At 43.5% G+C, this 18,735-nt stretch overlaps 1 protein-coding gene across 8 annotated transcripts in view; it reads left to right on the top strand.

Moving 5' to 3' along the window:
* The window catches only part of SIPA1L2 (signal induced proliferation associated 1 like 2), a 246,883-nt gene that overhangs the window by 173,481 nt on the left and 54,667 nt on the right, over positions 1-18,735 (top strand). For all 8 annotated transcript variants that reach the window (XM_070781985.1, XM_070781987.1, XM_070781986.1 and 5 more), the window contains 3 exons: positions 1,161-1,318; positions 4,625-5,201; positions 9,199-9,473. In XM_070781985.1, coding sequence (XP_070638086.1) covers positions 1,161-1,318; positions 4,625-5,201; positions 9,199-9,473 — 1,010 coding nt within the window. The remainder of the gene's footprint in view (positions 1-1,160; positions 1,319-4,624; positions 5,202-9,198; positions 9,474-18,735) is intronic.

Below are 18,735 nucleotides of genomic sequence, written 5' to 3'. Positions count from 1 at the left end.
GACAAGACAGCCAGTGTTGTTGCCTTGAGCTTGGAGTGTGGCTGCAGGGCATGCGCAGTGTTGCCAAGAACATTTTTCCTGGTGTTGTGGTAGCTCAGACCTGAGTGGTCTAGGAGAGACTTGGGGTGAAGGGAGTGTTCTTGGCAGAAGGAACATCTCAAGTGAAAACGTTCAGTGTTACCACTATGGGGTTCTGTCTCTTCTGCATTTGTCATTTATTGGGCTTTCCAGCTCTTAATCTGGTGGATTCTGTGTTTCCAACATACATTTTAAAAAGGCCAGATTTCAGTTAATTAGTTTGAAAATATTAGCCACCAAAATAACAGCCTCCTGTATTGTTTTTAAATTTGTATATATGCACTTATGGCTGAGCAGGGTCTGTGCTGCTGCACGGGCTTTTCTCTAGTTGTGCTGAGCGGGCTCTGCTCTCTGGTTGCAGTACACGGGCTTCTCATCGTGAGGGCTTCTCTTGTGCAGCATGGGCTCTTGAGCCACGCGCTTCTGCAGTTGCAGCACGTGGGCTCAGTAGCTGTGGCTCCCGGGCTCTAGAGCACAGGCTCAATAACTGTGGCATGTGGGCTTAGTTGTCGCACAGCATGTGGGATCCTCCTGGATCAGAGATTGAACCTGTGTCTCCTGCACTGGCAGGCAGATTCTCTGCCATGGAGCCACCAGGGAAGCCCCCAGCCTTCTGTATTTTTGTCGCAGAAATGCACGTGTCTGTGGACGCACGGACGGAACGAAGCCCCTGATGCACTAAGTGAGGACTTGGAACTGCTGTGCCTTCGCTTGGATGCCATGCCATCTCCTGCCTTTCCGTTGGAGAGCTTAACCTACAAATCTCCTTAGAGCGATCTTAGCTCTAATGGGCTATTATTTCAGGGTTAAAAAAAAATGATACAGATGAAAAGGAGGGAGAATGACATTTTAAAGTTACATTTTAAAGTAAAAGATGAACTTAAGTATTGAGGCTTTTCTCTTCGTCGGTCTTTTAGCGTGGCCACATTGAGGAACCTGACCTTCCTAAGAACAGCTCTGCTTCTCTAAAACAAACTCCTTGAAATTGAAAGCTGAGTGCACTGTATATATTTACATATCTTGTTTTTACAGAAAACCTTGTCTGTAACTCTGTGTGTGTGTGTTCACTTCCCTAACCGCAGCTCCTGAGGAAAAGGCATATAGGAAATGACATTGTGACCATTGTCTTCCAAGAGCCTGGAGCACTTCCTTTTACTCCAAAAAGCATCCGGTCCCACTTTCAACACGTCTTCGTCATCGTCAAAGTGCATAATCCATGTACGGAAAACGTGTGCTACAGGTGAGTCGGCCGCCCCTGGCGCTCCGTGCTCCCAGAGTTGTTCCAACAGGTCCTCTTTTCCCAAAATATCTTTGTTTTCCAATTATTCTTTCTCAGCCCCTAATTATACTTTGATTTGTTTTTTCTCCCTAATTACATTTCCCATGGTCATCATTCAGGTACTTTCTGTAAGGAGTAATTGCCTTCTTCCCATTTTGAAACAGTGCAATTCCTAGCAGTTCATGAGTGTAGGTGACGCCTTTCCTCAGCATTCAGGACATCATCCAGCCCTGCCAGCGCCATCGCTTGGTTGCTGGCAGCCCCAGAGGTGGATGATGTGGCCACATCAGTGCTTCCCTGAAAGAAACATATGGTGATGGCCCAGTATCTCTTCTTGTCCAAGGTCTTGGAGACACTCACACTTGTGGGGCTCTCAAGACAGGCGTCTGATGCTTTGGTGCTCTCAAAAGGCCAGCCAGGTACCCAAGAATCCCAGGACAGGCTGGCAGGGCCTGCCTTTCCTCCACCCCTGCTCTTCTTCAGGCAGCAGCTGTCATGAGGCAACTGTCTAGTGGGGTGTTGTTGAAAGAGCGGTTCCCTGACCTGAGTGAGGTCCAGGTCTCCTGCCGTGTCTACAGCTTAGCTTATTTTTGTGTGTTAGTTGCTCAGTCATGTGACCCCATGGACTGTATAGCCCACCAGGCTCCTCTGTCCACGGGAATCTCCAGGCAAGAATACTGGAGTGGGTTGCCATTTTCTTCTCCAGGGGATCTTCCCAACCCAGGGATCGAACCCAGGTCTCCTGCATTGCAGGCAGGTTCTTTGCCATCTGAGCCACCAAGGAAGTCCTTACTTTGGGGGCCCTTCAATTCCTTATCTGAAAACTAAGGATAACAGTATTGACTTCAGTGTGTAGTTAAGAAGAATGAATGTTCAGAACGACTTTTATTTAAAAAAGTGATATTTGAAAAAAAAGACATCTAGCCTGTATAAAGGATATGTGCTTAGTTGCTCAGACATGTCCAATTCTTTGTGACCCCGTGGACTGTAGCCCGCCAGGCTCCTCTGTCCTTGGGGATTCTCTAGGCAAGAATACTGGAGTGGGAAGCCAGGCTCTCCTCTAGGGGATCTTCCCAACCCAGGGATTGAACCTATGTCTCCTGCACTGCAGATGGATTCTTTACCGTCTGAGCCACCAGGGACGATATGCCTAAATCCAATAACGTTAGTGCAAACATGCTCATTTGGCTTATTCTTCTGGGATCTCCCCCATGAATGGTAATTATGAAGAATCATCTTAAATGAACTTCCCTAATGGATTGGAAACATGAGCCTAGGGCGTTCTTGTATTTGGTGTTATTTTATCTGCTGCTATTTTTAGGTCAAATTGGGTATTTTTAATTACTTTCTATTTTTAGTTTATTCTTCTATCATGAGGTGGTTGATTAGCACAAAAAAAGTCTTAAAAGATAAGTAATACCTTTTCATTTTTATTTCTTTAGAGCTTTCTGGGTTTAATGAGATTACTGGGGGGGATGCCTTTGATATAGATCTTGCTTATAAACAAAGCGGCTTGCATTATGTTTTCTGTGGTAAAAGACAGTGTATACAAATGGTTCAAAGACAGGGTCATTGCCTTTTGAGAAACCACATGTTATTGCTAAGTTATCATTTACTAATGAGGTTCAAGTATAAAGCAGCAGAGTGCTTCAAGGTTTTAAAAGTGCCTCATAAACATTCATGGGCTTCCCATGTGGCTCAGTGGTAAAGAACCTGCCTGCCAATGCAGGAGACGTGGGTTCGATCCCTGGGTCGGGAAGATCCCCTGGAGGAGGAAATGGCAACCCACTCCAGTATTCTTGCCTGGAAAATCCCATGGACAGAGGAGCCTGGTGGGCTACAGTCCTTGGGGTCGCACAGAGTCGAACATGACTGAGCATACACACACGTGACAGAGTTTGCTTATCTGTCCCAAAGACAGGCAGTCCTTCCCTGTCCTTTCACACTAGCTGAGGCCCCGCCCAGACTGTCTTCTGGCTTATAGCTCATTTTCCCAGAAACAATTAACTCTGTTAAAGGGTGTGCAGGTTACAGCAAAGGTGGGAGATCCCTGGGGACTATGATCTATTTAGAGTCCCACCAGCTACATCCCAGAAGATTTCACACCTGTTTTCATTTCTTAACTCAATTCTTCCAGGATTTTCTACAGTGAAGAAAGTGAAGCATAGATGACTTCCTTTATTTATCTCGACACAGAAAATATCAGTCTGGGCAGATGTGGGATTGGTTCTCATTCTCGGTCTGCAGAAGCTGCTCAGTAGTTGGGGAGTAGATATTGGAGGGTTCATTCGTTCACTCACTCCAGCCTTTCATCTGCTAATTTATTAATTCACTCTTATTCCAAAACAGATTTGAGACAGTGAAAGCTTCTGTCTGATACAAGGGAGCATTATTGGTTTTGCCATATTAAAATGATTGCTATCACTCTATGTTTGAAATATCGTAAAACTTCCATTTCCATAAAATCTTCATTTAGGCTTCCAAAATGTGATCAAGTGAGCATTTCCTTGAAAAAAAAAGGGACATTCAAAAATGTTGGCTCTGTAGGGATGGTCTCTGTGCCCAGTAGCTCGCCATGAGGGCAGATCTCACTGTCAGCTGTTGGAGGGTCACTGCCTCTCAGTGGTGACTAGCCACGGAATCGAAAGAGCACCAACCTGGCTGCACATCCATTGCCCCTGCCTTAGCTCGCACAGTCATGGTGCAAACCAAAGAACTGGTAGTTGATACGGCAGACATTGATTTCTCACAGTTCTGGAGGCTGGAAGTCCAAGATCATGGTGTTGACAGGTTTGGTGCCCCCTGAGGCCTCTCTCTCGCCTTGAGGATGGGCATCTTCCTGCTGTGTGTTCACGTGGTCTCTGTTCTGTGTGTCTGCATCTCTGGTTACCTTTCTGTGTGTTCATGTTTCACTTTATAAGGACACTTGTTAGACTGGATTAGGGCCCACTTTCATGATTTCATTGACTTAACTATCTCTTCAAAGAAAAGACCCAGTCTCCAAACACAGCCACTTTCCCAGTTACTGGGGTTTTGGACCTCAGCATACAAATTTTGAAGGGAGGCTACTCAGCCTGTAACTTCCCTTCCCTGCACCAACTAAATTTGAAAGTTTTGCTTAAAAACAAACACTTGATATCCAGAGGTGTGGAAAAGAAGAGGCAGTGAAGTAGACAGCTTCAGTTGGAAGTGTGCTCTGCAGTTACATTTCTGAAGGTAACTATTATGGCATCGCAGTTCAACTTGTTTCTCCTTTTCCTCCCTCAGCGTTGGAGTTTCTAGGTCGAAAGATGTGCCACCATTTGGTCCACCAATTCCCAAAGGTGTCACTTTCCCCAAGTCAGCAGTATTTCGGGACTTCCTTTTAGCCAAAGTCATCAACGCAGAAAACGCAGCCCACAAATCGGAGAAGTTTCGAGCGATGGCCACTCGGACGAGGCAGGAGTACTTGAAGGACCTGGCGGAGAACTTTGTCACGACTGCCACCGTGGATACCTCCGCGAAATTCAGCTTCATCACTCTGGGCGCCAAGAAGAAGGAGAAGGTGAAGCCCAGGAAGGATGCCCACCTGTTCAGTGTGGGGGCCATCATGTGGCACGTCGTAGCGAGAGACTTTGGCCAGTCTGCGGACATCGAGTGTCTCCTTGGGGTTTCCAATGAGTTCATAATGCTGATCGAGAAGGATTCCAAGAACGTGGTCTTTAACTGTTCCTGCAGGGATGTCATTGGGTGGACATCTGGGTTAATGAGTATCAAGGTGTTTTATGAACGAGGAGAATGCATCCTTCTGTCCTCAGTGGACAGCTGTGCTGAAGACGTCAGGGAGATTGTCCAGCGCCTGGGCGTAAGTACAGGTTTTGTTTCCCCCCAGCCCCTTAGTCCTTCAACTTCATATTCATAGCTTCCGCTGTGGAAGTTCCACCCCAGATGTGTTACCTGGGGAATGAAATACTTTTCCTCATGGGTAGAACTGATTTTAGTCCTTGTGAGCGGTTACTGAAGCCATGAATGGTGGAGAAGCATCCATTAACAGTTGATTAGAAATGAAAAGTGGAAAAAAAAAAAAGAAATGAAAAGTGAAGCCAGCTTTCCAAAGGGAACATTGGGACTTATTTTTATAGTGGTTGAAGGAGGGACAGAAGAATTGACTAGACGTTGTGTGTGTTTGTAGAGACTTGCATGACAGCACCTTACCAGGAGGAGGTTAATAGGCACAGAATCACCGTTGACCATATTGATGGTCAGTGTAATCGTATTTGCCCCTTCAACTCTGTGCGTTTTTATGCAGTATTTCTGTTTAGTCTCCCAGGTTAAATATGTTATTAATCTTGCAGCCAGTTTCTTGCAGAGGTTTTATAGAATTACCTAGTAAGTTAGAAAGATTTAAAAGAAAAAGTCATGAAAGAGATTGTTATTTGTGGTACAAAGCAAAACCCTTCAGTGATGCCCATGGTATTTAGCAGTTGTATTTATAAGTCTTAGTATAACAAGGGAAGATACACATTTTAGTTTGAGTATATACAATAAAATTATAAGAATAAATCAAATGAACAAAATATGATTTGACAAAAGAATTTTTCAGTGTAAATCTTCCCCCAAGGGGATGTGTATTTGATTCATTAGAAAAGATTTAGTCAGTTATGGATCATGAGAAAAAGGAGAAATTGTACCCATTTCCTTCCCCCTTTCCTGCCACCACATATAAATCTTTTGTTATTCCAGACCACATAGAAGAGACAATGCAATCAAGGCAGTGTCTGCTGGCTTTGGAGAAATAATGTTGTTATTTGCAGGCACTCTTTACAGGAAGGGCCTCAGAGTGTTCAGCAGTATTGAGGGCATATGTGCACAAACCACGATGTGATTTGGGGATGATTAAGTGTGTGATCAGATTATGTATCTGGAGAATTGAGTTATCTGGTGAGTCTCAGGACACGTGCTTTCGGTAATCCTGGAAGTACTTCTTTTTCAGAGACCCACTGAGTCATTATAATCTGTGCTCTGGAAAATACAACACAAACACATGTCCCTTCACCAACCAGCAAAAATGCATGTCCCAAAGGGTGTGATACATTCACTATTCCAAGGACCCCATTCTACCATCTTTCTAGAAAAGTGACTGTGTGACTAAGCTGCCTGATAGCTGGAATATATTTGAGGAAATATTGAGTTAACCAAAAAGTTCCTTCGGGTTTTTCCATTAGATAGAGCAGAAAAACCTGAATGAACTTTTTGGCCAGTCCAATATGCTGTATCTAGGATGACTTATAACGGGAGATGGTAGAAATAAACCAACCCAAAGACCACTGGGGGCTTAAGGCTGGTGCCAGGCAGGAGAAGTAGAAGTGGAAAGGAAGAGGATGAGGCTGTCATAGTAGAGAGGTTGGGAAGGGGCACTGTTGGACAGATGCTGAACTCTGCATTTTCTAGTGGTGAAAACAGAAGTGCCTGTTATGCAGGTAAAGACACAGGTGGGACATGAGAACTCCTGCCTAAAGGGACAAGCAGGGCGGTCACTTTCTGAAGAGCCCAGGCTGGGTTGAATGCTCTGGTGTTGCCATCTTGAAACTCAGAAAGTTTTGTCTAAGGGGCCATACATTTTTATTTTGTACCAGATTTCACAAATTATGTAGCCAGTCCCAGGTGCAGAGGTAGGAGGCCACCATGTGATTATTGATCATGTAATTATGTGAGGAACTCCAAGTCAGTGGAGAGCATGATCCTTCAGCCTTTGTAAATGTTAACGAGCAAGGAACAGAAGGGAGAAAGAAACTGCAAAAAGTAGGGGATGTGACGGGTGGTTGGAAGAAATAAGAGGAAGAGACAGAACATGTGGGACTCAGGAAAAGCTTGACGGTTCACTCCTCAATCTGATATATGGATGTTAAATTTCAACTGAGAATTATGTTCCTATTGTAAAGAAGGCCGGGCACATGTCCTCTGTGGTCTTTTGGTCAGCGAGCTTAGTTGAAACAAAGCTGAAAAAAAGAAGTGAAAGAAAAATGTATTCATGTTGTATAGATTACAAAAGTACTTGTTCAACAATTTTGAATTAGTTCAGTTCAAAACTTTGGAAACTTCAGTCTTTCAAAACTTCACCACTAAGACCAGCAATCCCTTTCCCCATTTTCCTAAGCCCCAGACTGTCCCTGCACCTACGAGAAACTGATTGGCAGTGTGAGCACTGGGGTGGTAACCGTGGCAACGTCAGCCACGCGGGCGAGACACTGCACCAGTCTGGGCCCCACAGCTGTGTATACAGTCATAGGTCTTATTAAATAGGAATCTGTGTATTCAGAGCACGTTTCATGGAGAATTTATTTTTAAAACTGAAACTTCACACATGAGCTCTGTGCTTTGGAGGATACGGGTATGATACCTCCTGGTTTTAAAGTACCCACAAGTAAGTGATGCCATGGTCACCAAAGAGCTCCTTTGGTGGCTCAGTGGTGAGGAATCCGCCTGCCAATCCAAGGGACACAAATTAGATCCGGTTGGGAAGATCCGCTGGAGAAGGAAATGGCTACCCACTGCAGTATTCTTGCCTGGGAAGTCCTACGGACAAAGGAGCCTGGTGGGCTACAGTCTGTGCGGTCGCAAATAGTCCAACACGACTTAGCAGCTAAACAACAATGACAATATGTCATCAAATTATATCTTCAGTGACCCCGTGTTTCTCTTCCCATTCACGTGGGCTATTCTCAGTAGGAACTTTTGAGGGTGGCGCTAACGAAGTGCTGGTGCTTTAGTGTACCTAGTGAGATGCTTCCTGCAGGAGGGCCTTTCTGCATGCTGCCCTCGTCTGGAGACAGTGAGGAGGCTGGCTGGCTGGCCCACGTTTGATCTGGATGGTCCTCACCACCCAGGCAAGCGCGGGCAGGCAGTCCCAGGAGAGGGGTCCCAGGGTTTAGAATAGGATGTCCACAGGTTGCTACAGAGGACACTTCTGGTTTCTTAACCTTTGGACTTCCTGCTGCTGCCCATCCTCGGGGGCAGGTCACTAAGTGTTAGCTTGGAAAGGCATGGGGCCATTTTTCTTTCATTGTTTGTATATGCCACACTTTGTGTATCCATTCTTCCATCCATAGGCACTTGAGTTACTTCCACATTTTGATTATTGTAAATAACACTGCTAAGAACATGTGTGTATACATACCTCTTTGAGACCCTACTTTCAATTCTTTTGGGTATATACCCAGAAGTAGAATTGCTGAGTCACATGGTAATTCTATTTTATATTTTTGAGGAACTGCCATACTGTTTTTCATAGCTGATGCACCACTGGGCCATTTTATAAGTTGAATTACATTGTCTAATAGGGAATTTCCTGGCATCTAGTGGTTAGGACTTGGTGCTGTGACTGCTGGGGTCCTGGGTTCGACCCTTGGTTGAGAAGTAGGATCCTGCAAGCTGCACAGTTGGGCCAATAATAATAATAATAATAATAATTGCCTAGTGGGCTTTATTGCTTTGATGAGTGACAGGCTTCATGTTTTTTCAGTTGCTTCAGTCTCTTTGAAACAATGGAATTTAGATGCTTGAGCACCAAGTCAGGTGACATAGCAAGGGGAGGGGAAAGTTTTTAGAGCCCATCTTAAGCTCTCAGGCTCTGGATCATTGGCTTCTAGGAAAAAGCAGGACACCTGTATCCGATTTGGCTTTGAAGAATGAAACCATCATTTTACTTGTGTTATTTTCTCTGCGGCGGATGCCAAGGATAATTACGATAAAGTTTGGGTTGAACGGTGTCCCTGCCTTGTTTTCTTGTCGCTGGGGTAGCTGGAGGGCAGGGCCTTGGTGCCTCCTGTAGCCCTGCCTCTCATCGTCCCCTTCCCCCTTAGATCGTGACCAGAGGCTGCGAGACAGTAGAAATGACCCTGAGGAGGAACGGGCTGGGCCAGCTGGGCTTCCACGTGAACTTCGAGGGAATTGTGGCAGACGTGGAACCTTTCGGTTTTGCGTGGAAGGCCGGCCTTCGCCAGGGTAGCCGCCTCGTGGAGATCTGCAAGGTGGCCGTGGCCACGCTGACCCATGAGCAGATGATCGACCTTCTCCGGACCTCGGTGACTGTGAAGGTGGTCATCATCCAGCCCCATGATGACGGCTCGCCTCGGAGGTAAGGCTCTCGTGCATGAGCGCTCCTCCTTGGCCTCTACGGCAGGTGCTGTCCTGTAAGACCCTCAGAATACAAGGTCATATGCATCTTCCACCGAAGTTGTTCGGACATCCATCATTAGCACAACTTAAAAGATCTATTAAAAAATCATTAGTATATAATAAATGATACACTCTCATTTTCTAAGCTCTCCTTTGGTACACTGAAGCCATTGGGTTCGGAATATTTACTTGCATGTGTGATGGAATACTGGGAAATCAGATACACTGTTTGGTGACCACTCCATTCTGGTTGAACTGGTTCAGGGCTTTCTCATAAGCTATCATGGGAAACATAGAAGAAGTGACTGGACTTGGCAAGCTCGGAGATGGATGGGTGTGAGGAATAGGAACAAGAGTGGAATTAGAAAAGGATACTGTGGCATTGTAAATAGAAAGTTCTCAGGCTCAACATCAGAGGGGTACTAGGCCAAAAGGAGAAGGAACAAGCCACCCACCTGGCTGTGGCCCGCCTGTACGGTAGGTAGTATGAATAGTGGCATCTGGAGCATCCTTTCTCTGCCTCCATCTCAAGTGGAGGTCCTACTGGTCCCCCCAGAGCTCTGGCTTAGGAGGGATCGGCGTGCTTGAAATCCAGGCCAGGCACTAGCTATGTGACTTTGTCACCTGCCAGTTCTTATTTTCAGTCCCTCAATCGTGTCTGACTCTTTGCAACCCCATGGATTGCAGCACGCATGCCAGGCTTCCTTATCCTTCACTATCTCTTGGAATTTACTCAAACTCATGTCCATCAAGTCAGTGATGCCCTCCAAATATCTCATCCTCTGTTGTGCCCTTCTCCTCCTGCCCTCAGTCTTTCCCAGCATCAGGGTCTTGCTCTCTCTAAGCCTCACTTAATGTCTGTAAGGTGGGATTATTATATTGCCTACTTCTTACTGTTGATGAAAGTTAAAGAAGGTGATAATATGTAAAGCAATCTGCACCTCTGGCATAGTCAAAACCCCACACATTTAGTGAGAAACAAACACACAAAAGACTAAACCTTTAGGATAGTCATTTGAATTTTTTCATGCTGTAAAAGAAATTCTTACTCAAAGATAGCAGAATGACTATGTCCACTCCCTGATCTTGTTTCTGTGGTAACCGAGGTCCCTCTCTGTACTCTGTCCATTTCCTTTCTCCCAACCTCCAAATCAGCACCATCGAATAGCACTTTCTCTGAGGACATGTTCTACATCTGTACTGTCTAAACAGTAGCCACTAGCCACATGGGTAGCTTGAAATGTGGCTAACGCAGCTGAGAAAATGGAGTTTTTATTTTAATAAATGAACTAAGACTGTGTTAGCCACATCTGGCTTGTGGCTGCCATATTGATTGGATGGTGTGTGTGCCTGTATGCTCCGTCATGTCTGACTCTGTGACCCCCTGGAGTGTAGCCTACCTCATGGAGTTTTCCAGGCAGGAATACTGAAGTGGGTTGCCATTTCCTACCCCAGGGGGTCTTCCCACCCCAGGGACCGAACTTGAGTCCCCTTCATTGGGAGGCTGATTCTTTACCACTGAGCTACCTGGGGATACACCAGCTCTAAACCATGATCTTTTTTTAGAAAATAAACCAGTGGTAAACCACCTTCCTCTCTGGTTAATGTACAGAATTTTACAAAACTGTGTTTCTGTTGGTTATCTTACCTTTTGCTCCCTGCTTAACTTTCTATGGTCTGATTTCCTATATCTGCCTAGTAAGGTTATAGAGTAAAAGTTAATGAGCTGAAATTTTTGAGAGTAGCAGCCACATGTCACAGGAAATAACAAAGTTATTTCTTGTTGCCTTGCCAGATTCTGTCCATTAAATTCATTTACTCCCCAAGAATCCTGTGAATCACTCCTAGGGGTGTGAGTACAAGGAAATCAGATACAAAAATTACTTTCCTAAAAACAAGACTTGGACATAACAGAAAGCAAATCCTTTAATCTTTGAAGCTAAAATATTTGTAAGTGAAAGTTTTTTAATAGATTTTATTTATTATAAGTAAATTATAAGCCACTTATTAGAAATTTTACCACATGGTAAGATTTTTTTCTTCATTGACTGGAGGTATAGATTTATAAATTTTGTGGTGAGAATCAAATTTTGTGCTGTCTTCAAGGTTGATTACTTCTGTTGAATTTGATGTAACTGTTACCATGTTCTCCCCAAATTAAAAAAAAGCAAAACATTTTTCTCCTATGTTTAGTTTTGGTCTGATGTTACTCAGTAAGACATTTCTTTTAAGCTTTCAAGAGATATCGTTAATAAAAACGTTAGAGTTATCATTATATTTGGTATTTAAAACATATGATTTAGAAAAGTAGAATTTCTTAAGTAATACCAAATTGTTTTTCAGCTAAAGCGAATAAACAAAAGCTACCACTTAAAAGTTCTGCCTGCTATTTTTCTATCCAAGGACTTGTTATCTGCTTTGGTCTGCACATAATTCTTTCTTTGTTTTAAATGTAAATTCTCTTACTGAAACTGTTCAAGATATTTAGAGATTTTGCTTTTGTCTCCTCAGAATCTCCTTAATGTTATTCCCTGAAGATACAAATTTTTCTCCTGATTAATCTGAAATAGCTATCTTCTATATTTTTAACCTTAGCCAGGATGAGAATAAGCTGTTTACCTGGTAGTGACTCTCCAGAAGTGGTCCACCTATCATCCACATTTCCACAAGTCAGGAAGCTTTTAAGCCTAGCATGTATCATTTAAGATGCTTGCGGTTCAGGCCTCCAATTTTCTGTGAATTTGAATCCGTAAATTTGCAGATCTACATTGTTGTTAGTTTTGGATTCATGTTCTGTGCCAGCAGCTCCCTGGACACCCTGATAAAAGGACTCATCGTGATCTGGCAGCCTTACGTCACTGGAAATTATCCTTGAAGTGACAACCCTTTGCTTTAGACTCTCTTGCTGAGTATGAGGGCTTCCCAGGTGGCAGTAGTGGTAAAGAATCCACCTGAAATGCAGGGAACACATAAGATGCAGTTCGATCCCTGGGTTGGGAAGATCCCCTGGAAAAGGGCATGGCGGCACACTCCAGTATTCTTGCCTGGAGAATTCCATAGACAGGGGAACCTGGCAGGCTACTGTCCATAGGCTCACAAAGAGTCAGACATGACTAAAGTGACTGAGCATGTACACATGCATGCTGAATATGAAATGTCTTACATTTCATCCCCACCCTAAGCAAGTCTGGGCTTCCCTGGTGGCTCAGAGGGTAAAGAATCTGCACGCAATGTGGGAGACCTGAGTTCGATCCCTGTGTTGAAAAGATCCCCTGGAGGAGGGCATGGCAGCCCACTCCAGTATACTTGCCTGGAGAATCCCCAGGACAGGAGCCTGGCAGGTTACAGTCCATGGGGTTGCAAAGAGTCAGACGCAACTGTAAGTAAGCAAGTAAGCACAGCACAGCTGAGCACCATCAGCCTTCTGTGCTATTAGATTTTATTAATGACACTGTGGAGGAGGGTATAGAAGGAGAAATGAGCAACACTTCACTCATTTTGAAAATTAAAGTGCAAACCTTTTTTAAATTTAGTTTTTATTTTATATTGGATCATAGTTGATGTATTAAATACAATGTTGTGTTAAGTTTCAAGTGTACAGCTAAGTGATTCAGTTATCCATATACATATATCCAGATTCTTTTCCCGTTTAGGTTATTACAGATCTCTACAGAGTAGAGTTCCTTGTGCTGTACAGTAGATCCTTGTTGATAAAGTACAAACCTCTTAAATGAAATATCGCTTAGTACCTTTATTCCTGCAGCAAAGTATATAAAGATGGCCCTTTAGGTAAAACTACTCTTTTGATTTGTGGCGTGGAAAAAGGCGCCATCTTTCACGAATCGGCTCTTACTTGTCAGTGAAATGGCCAAATGAAAATATTAATTTAAATGGATGTGTGTGTAATTTTTCCTTTTAAGTTGTCTTTAGTGTAAGAGCCATAAGGACTACTAAAATGGCCAAGTTCATGAGTTGCAAGATATTTCAGCCTTTATAAACATCATGAATAATAGAGTGAAAAATGCTTCAGTTAATTTTTGCCATTTGTCAGCTTTTTTTTTTTTTTTTCCCTGCACAATATCAAGGAGAAGAAATTCTCCCCGGAGCCCATCTGCTTCTGTCAGGAGTGGGAGAGGCCTGTCATTTAATAGACTCGCTCCTAGTCGTCTGTAGGTCAGAAGGTATTTGCTTATGACTCAGAAGCTGCTGGATTAAATGAAGTCTTTAGTTGGGAAAGTATTTATGTGGAATCAAAAGGCATCCCACATTTTGAAGTCCTTTTCTCAAGCCTTGGGGTGATGATAACTCAGCTGTCCCCAGGCTTGAAAGGAAGGCAGAGCCCAATTTTATTTTCCTTGTGGAGTTCCAGCAGGCATGGAGCAGAAAGGTTCCCTCTGGGAATGCTTATTAGCTGATCTCCTGCTGCGACTGGATCTGGGAGAGGCTTCATAGCGATTGGGAATTGGGAATGAGTGGCCAGGAGCAGTTAGGGACTAGTGCTCTTCAAATGGAAATGAGGTTTGCAAGGGAGTGAGGGCTTTTCCCAAGCAGACAGTCTCTGTGGCAAAAATGAAGAAGAGTTTCCAAGACGCTTAATTAAGCATTTCTTGGTTTTCTGAAAGGCAGGGCATGGCCTCAGTCCCTAGCCTTCAGAGGTGACTGACATTCTATCAATGTCACTTTAAGGAAGGTGCATCAACTTAAAAGGCTGATATAAAGGAAATAACAGCTCATCAGAATTATGCATGAGTTGTGATACAATGTGAGTGATTTAGTAAATATGTCCAATAAAAATGGAAATGAAATTCCATGCTGTGGTGCATCTGTTTTGTGTGATTTTTCATACTTCATTGACATACTGTGCAAGACGTATTTTTCTATATAATGCAAAACAGTGGGAATTATCTCATGTTGTCACGAATCTAAATTCTTGTTCTCTGATCATTCTGTACAATTGAAGCCATAGCCGCCAGGACCTTGACCATTCAACTCCCGGAAGTACACAGAGTGGGGCATAGAAATAGAAATGGAGAAGAAAACTCAATTTTGTCAGGTTAGCAATTGATAGGTAGGTATAAATAGATGAATAATAGAAGGTAGAAACATCGACTATAGGTAGATAGGGAGACAGAAAGAGATGATAGATAGATAGGTGGTGAGTTGAAATCTGGATTAGAGAGAGGGTTTAGATTAGGGTTCCTTGTATTTGTTTGGATAAGTAAAACCAGTTCTACCTGATATTGTCTCATAGACTCTGATGAGTCTATGAGAATGTGACTATAATGAATATAGAATATTCATTACAATAATGAATTGTAATGTGAACTGTTAAAAAAAAAGTATGAAACTTAAGGTTCTCACAGTAAGCTGAAGCGCAGTCACTATTCCGTGTCCTCTGCGTCCTCTGATACATTTAGATTATCTTCTCCCTCCTAGGAGTAAGAACACTGGATTATAGAACGAATATAAGGTAGGTTATGTACTAGTCATTCATTCCGTCACTCTGAACCAGCTTGTCCAGGGCTATTAAACATGGAAAGAACAGACATAACCTTTGCATTCTTGGGCTCCTTTTCATCTTGTGGCATTCTGTAGTACTTCCGGGACCTCCCTGGTGGCCCATTGGTTAAGACTCTACACTCCCAATGCAGGGGACGTGGGTTTGAGCCCTGATTGAGAGACTAAGATCCTGAATGCCACAGTGCGGCCAAAAATAAATAAAATACTTCCCGTTTATATTTTGTCCTGATCGTTGTCCAGTGACGCTGGGCAATGGTGATGAACAGCCAGTGAATACAGTCTCTCAGGGAAATTTATGTGTCAGAAACCAGGTGTTATGTAGCTATTGAGTCTTCTGTTGAACTTTGGAATAGAATGCTTTTCCTCAGGAAGCTTTCTCAGGAGGAAAAAAAAAAAAGGAAATGGTTGGCTTCATGAAGAACTTTTTGGCCCCCCCCTTTTTTTTTTAATATTTTAAAAAATGTATTTATTTTTAATTGGAAGGTAATTACTTTATAATATTGTGTTGGTTTCTGCCTTACATCAACATGAATCAGGTTCAAAAGTCATCTCCCTTTTGAACCTCCCTCCCACCTCCCACCTCATCCCATCCCTCTAGTTTGTCCCAGAGCACCAGATTTGAGCTCCCTGCATCATACAGCAAATTCCCACTGGCCCTGTTTTATGTTGAATGCTGTGTTTGGTCTGGGGTGCAGTGGGTGAAGACACACTCCACCCCATGTCTGGTGAGAACGAAACACAGGAAGCTGATGACTTAGTACGAGCCAGCCTCACTTCCTGTGTAATAGACACGTACCTTGTCAATTCAAAGACCTTATTCAGAGGGCTTGGTCAAGTAGGTTTCTGGATCTCTTTTACTGTAGTCTCAGGGTCTCTCTGTTTCTATCTATAAATTAAAGAAAAGTGAATTAATATTTCATCAAGTGCCTACCTATTTCAGATGTGACACTGCCCTTACCTTTACAGTCAGTTACACTGTGTGGTTATCTCCCTTATTGGAAGCGTTTGATTTTTTTATGCAACAGAAGGAGTTTGTGATTCGAGTGAATGAGCACCAATTATCCCTGTCACCTTGTTGGATAATTTGGAAAGAGTCTTTTAGCTATTAGCAGGCTATTAGCATAACAGACATTAAAATGATGAAAATATCGGTGATTACTTCAATCCCTCAGGCTATAAGGTCTCTTTGACAAAGTGCATAATGTAAAAGAAGCAGATATTTTGTTTGAGGGGATCTATCTGCCTTTGTTGCCAAAGAGAATCTTTCAGCTCCTAGTGGGCTCATTAAATGTCCTTTGATAGTTTCTGAAGGAGACGGGTGAGTGTGTTGGAAAGAGTGCTGAGCTAGGAGTCAGCTTCCGTGTTCTAGGGTGAAAGCTGTCTCACCTTTCCAAGTCTGTGAGCCTTCTGCAAATTGTAGATGTCCTTTGTACTACTGCAGACATTTCTGTGAAATTGAAATGGTGTAGTGTAGGTGGAAACCTGCCAAGTGCCGTACAAGGGAAGTGTGGATCAGAAGTAAAGGACTGCATTGCAATATGTTGGAAGACTTCATGAGATTTGTGGCTTGAGGTCAAGGTTCACTGAGATTCTCCCAACAAAGTGAAACCAACAGGCAATTTCAGAGTAAATGCAAGTTGTAATTACGTGATTTTAGCTGTGCTGTGGCTCCATGGTTTACCCAGTCCACACCTTGCCAATTTGTTCAACTCTTTTTTTTTTTTTTTCCTGGTAAGAATGCATCTCATTCCTTTAAACTTTCCCAGCTCTCTTTCTCAGTTCTTTGGGAGTTTGTTGTTGCGCCTCAACAGTATTTACCCCTATGTAGTATCCCTAGGATTTCTCCTACTTCTTCATCTTTGAAAGTCATACATCCAACTTTGGTATGAGAGTAAAGAACAAAGTATCAAAATAATGATTCATTGTTCTATCGATGAATGTGCACAGGGAATTTTACAGCTCTGAAATTTTCTGTGCTTCTGGTTATTACATAAAGTTAAACTTCCCCGTTCTATAGTTCTGTAAATATATATTATCTAGAAAGAACTTTCAGCAAAGTATATGAGCCGTTTGCTGTTTTATATTGTCTTTCTTTATGGAAGCAAAAAGTCATATTATCAGTTTGAAACTAATTTCTTTCCTTGACGCTTTCGCTTTGGGAAGCTCGCACACTTCCGTAATTAATCTTGACACACCCTCCGCTGTTGCTGTTCCACTGGCAAGACGTAAAACACGGGTCCAAAGAGTCTCTCCCCTTTCTGAGCTGCGTATTCGCAGATCTGGGTGTTGAGCACAGGGCACTGACTTCTCTCCCTTCGGTGGAAAACGGTTTGACTGCTGTAGAGCATTTCTACTGATAATAAAGAAAACTGTGCAGCTTGGCTGGGCTCCAACAGTGAGAGTCCTGATGGTCAGGCGGTCCAAGTTGAAGCTCCTTTAGAGCTGAGATTACAGCCTGGCCAGCAGTGATTCTGGTTTCAAGCACCCATTTATTAGTGGTAAAGGGAGGGTCCTCTTCCAGAAAACCGGACATATCACTTAGAAGGGATGATGATGCCATCTTGGCGACCTTCCCGGTTGTCTCTGAAGTCCTGGGTCCATGCTACAGTGCTGAACAGTGATCGTGAGTGCCTGTCAGCTGTGAGCCAGAGGGCACACAACCTCTGCGCTGCTGAGCCTAGAAGCTGGAAAGTGGGAGCAGCCACAGACTGGAAATTTACAGGCGGGAACCCCTGGTGTAGACAGCTTCTGGAAGCAGGGAGAACATGGAAGAGTGTGGATGTAAGGAAGTTACTCAGTGTCCCTGGTAGAGGAGTAAGCTGTCGCACGGAGTCCACAATGCCAAGTGCAGAGGAGCAAGTGGGGTTGTTTGTCAGAATAAAGCAGTCAAACCTAAGATGCTCTGAGGGCTCCAACTAAGGGAGCCACTTGTTATTCTGATAGTTTTGTAGCATCACATTTTTAAACCAGCACGTTGTTTTTGATGCTCTTGGTCTACAGAATGTTTTCCCTTCTAGGCCAGATGACTGGGAGAGATTATGAGACTCAGAAAAGTCATTCTCTAGACAATCAATGTTAAAAATTAAATTCGTTTTGATCCCTGAAGCTGAGTTTGTTTTGATCCCTACCTAGCATGGCAATTAGAAGCATAAGTAGATGATGTTTGTTACGAAGCAAAGACGTAGTCGTGTAAGTGCTCACGTGCTAGTGATACCCCAGCCTTATCTATGCCTTCGAGTGCCTTCTTTTGGCAGGCACACCATGAAAACGGTGCCAGAAACTAGAAATACAGTTCAAATCCACTGACTCAGTTTGGTGTATTGAAAGGAGATGGAGCACGTTTATCAGTGAGGTCTGTGATTTCTCCACTAATGTAGGAAAGTAAAAGATGGAAGTCTTTTCTTCAACAACAGCTCAGTTACACACGAGATTAGCAGCTCACTTGTTCAGAAGTGGGCTTTCCTAGTAGCAGTTGGTAAAGAATCTGCCTGCAATGCAAGAGACCCAGGTTCAATCTCTGGGTCAGGAATAGCCCCTGGAGAAGGAAATGGCAACTCACTCCAGTACTCTTGCCTGGAGAATTCCATGGACAGAGGAGTCTGGCAGGCAACAGTCCATGGGATCACAAAGAGTTAGACATGACTGTGCGACTATGTTCAGAAATGACTTCTTGGATCTTTTTTGCATTTCGTCAGTTTGGG

The sequence above is a fragment of the Bos indicus genome, chromosome 28 (assembly GCF_029378745.1).
Source record: "Bos indicus isolate NIAB-ARS_2022 breed Sahiwal x Tharparkar chromosome 28, NIAB-ARS_B.indTharparkar_mat_pri_1.0, whole genome shotgun sequence".
Classification (NCBI taxonomy): Eukaryota; Metazoa; Chordata; class Mammalia; order Artiodactyla; family Bovidae; genus Bos; species Bos indicus.
This window is presented reverse-complemented; position numbering and strand designations above follow the sequence as displayed.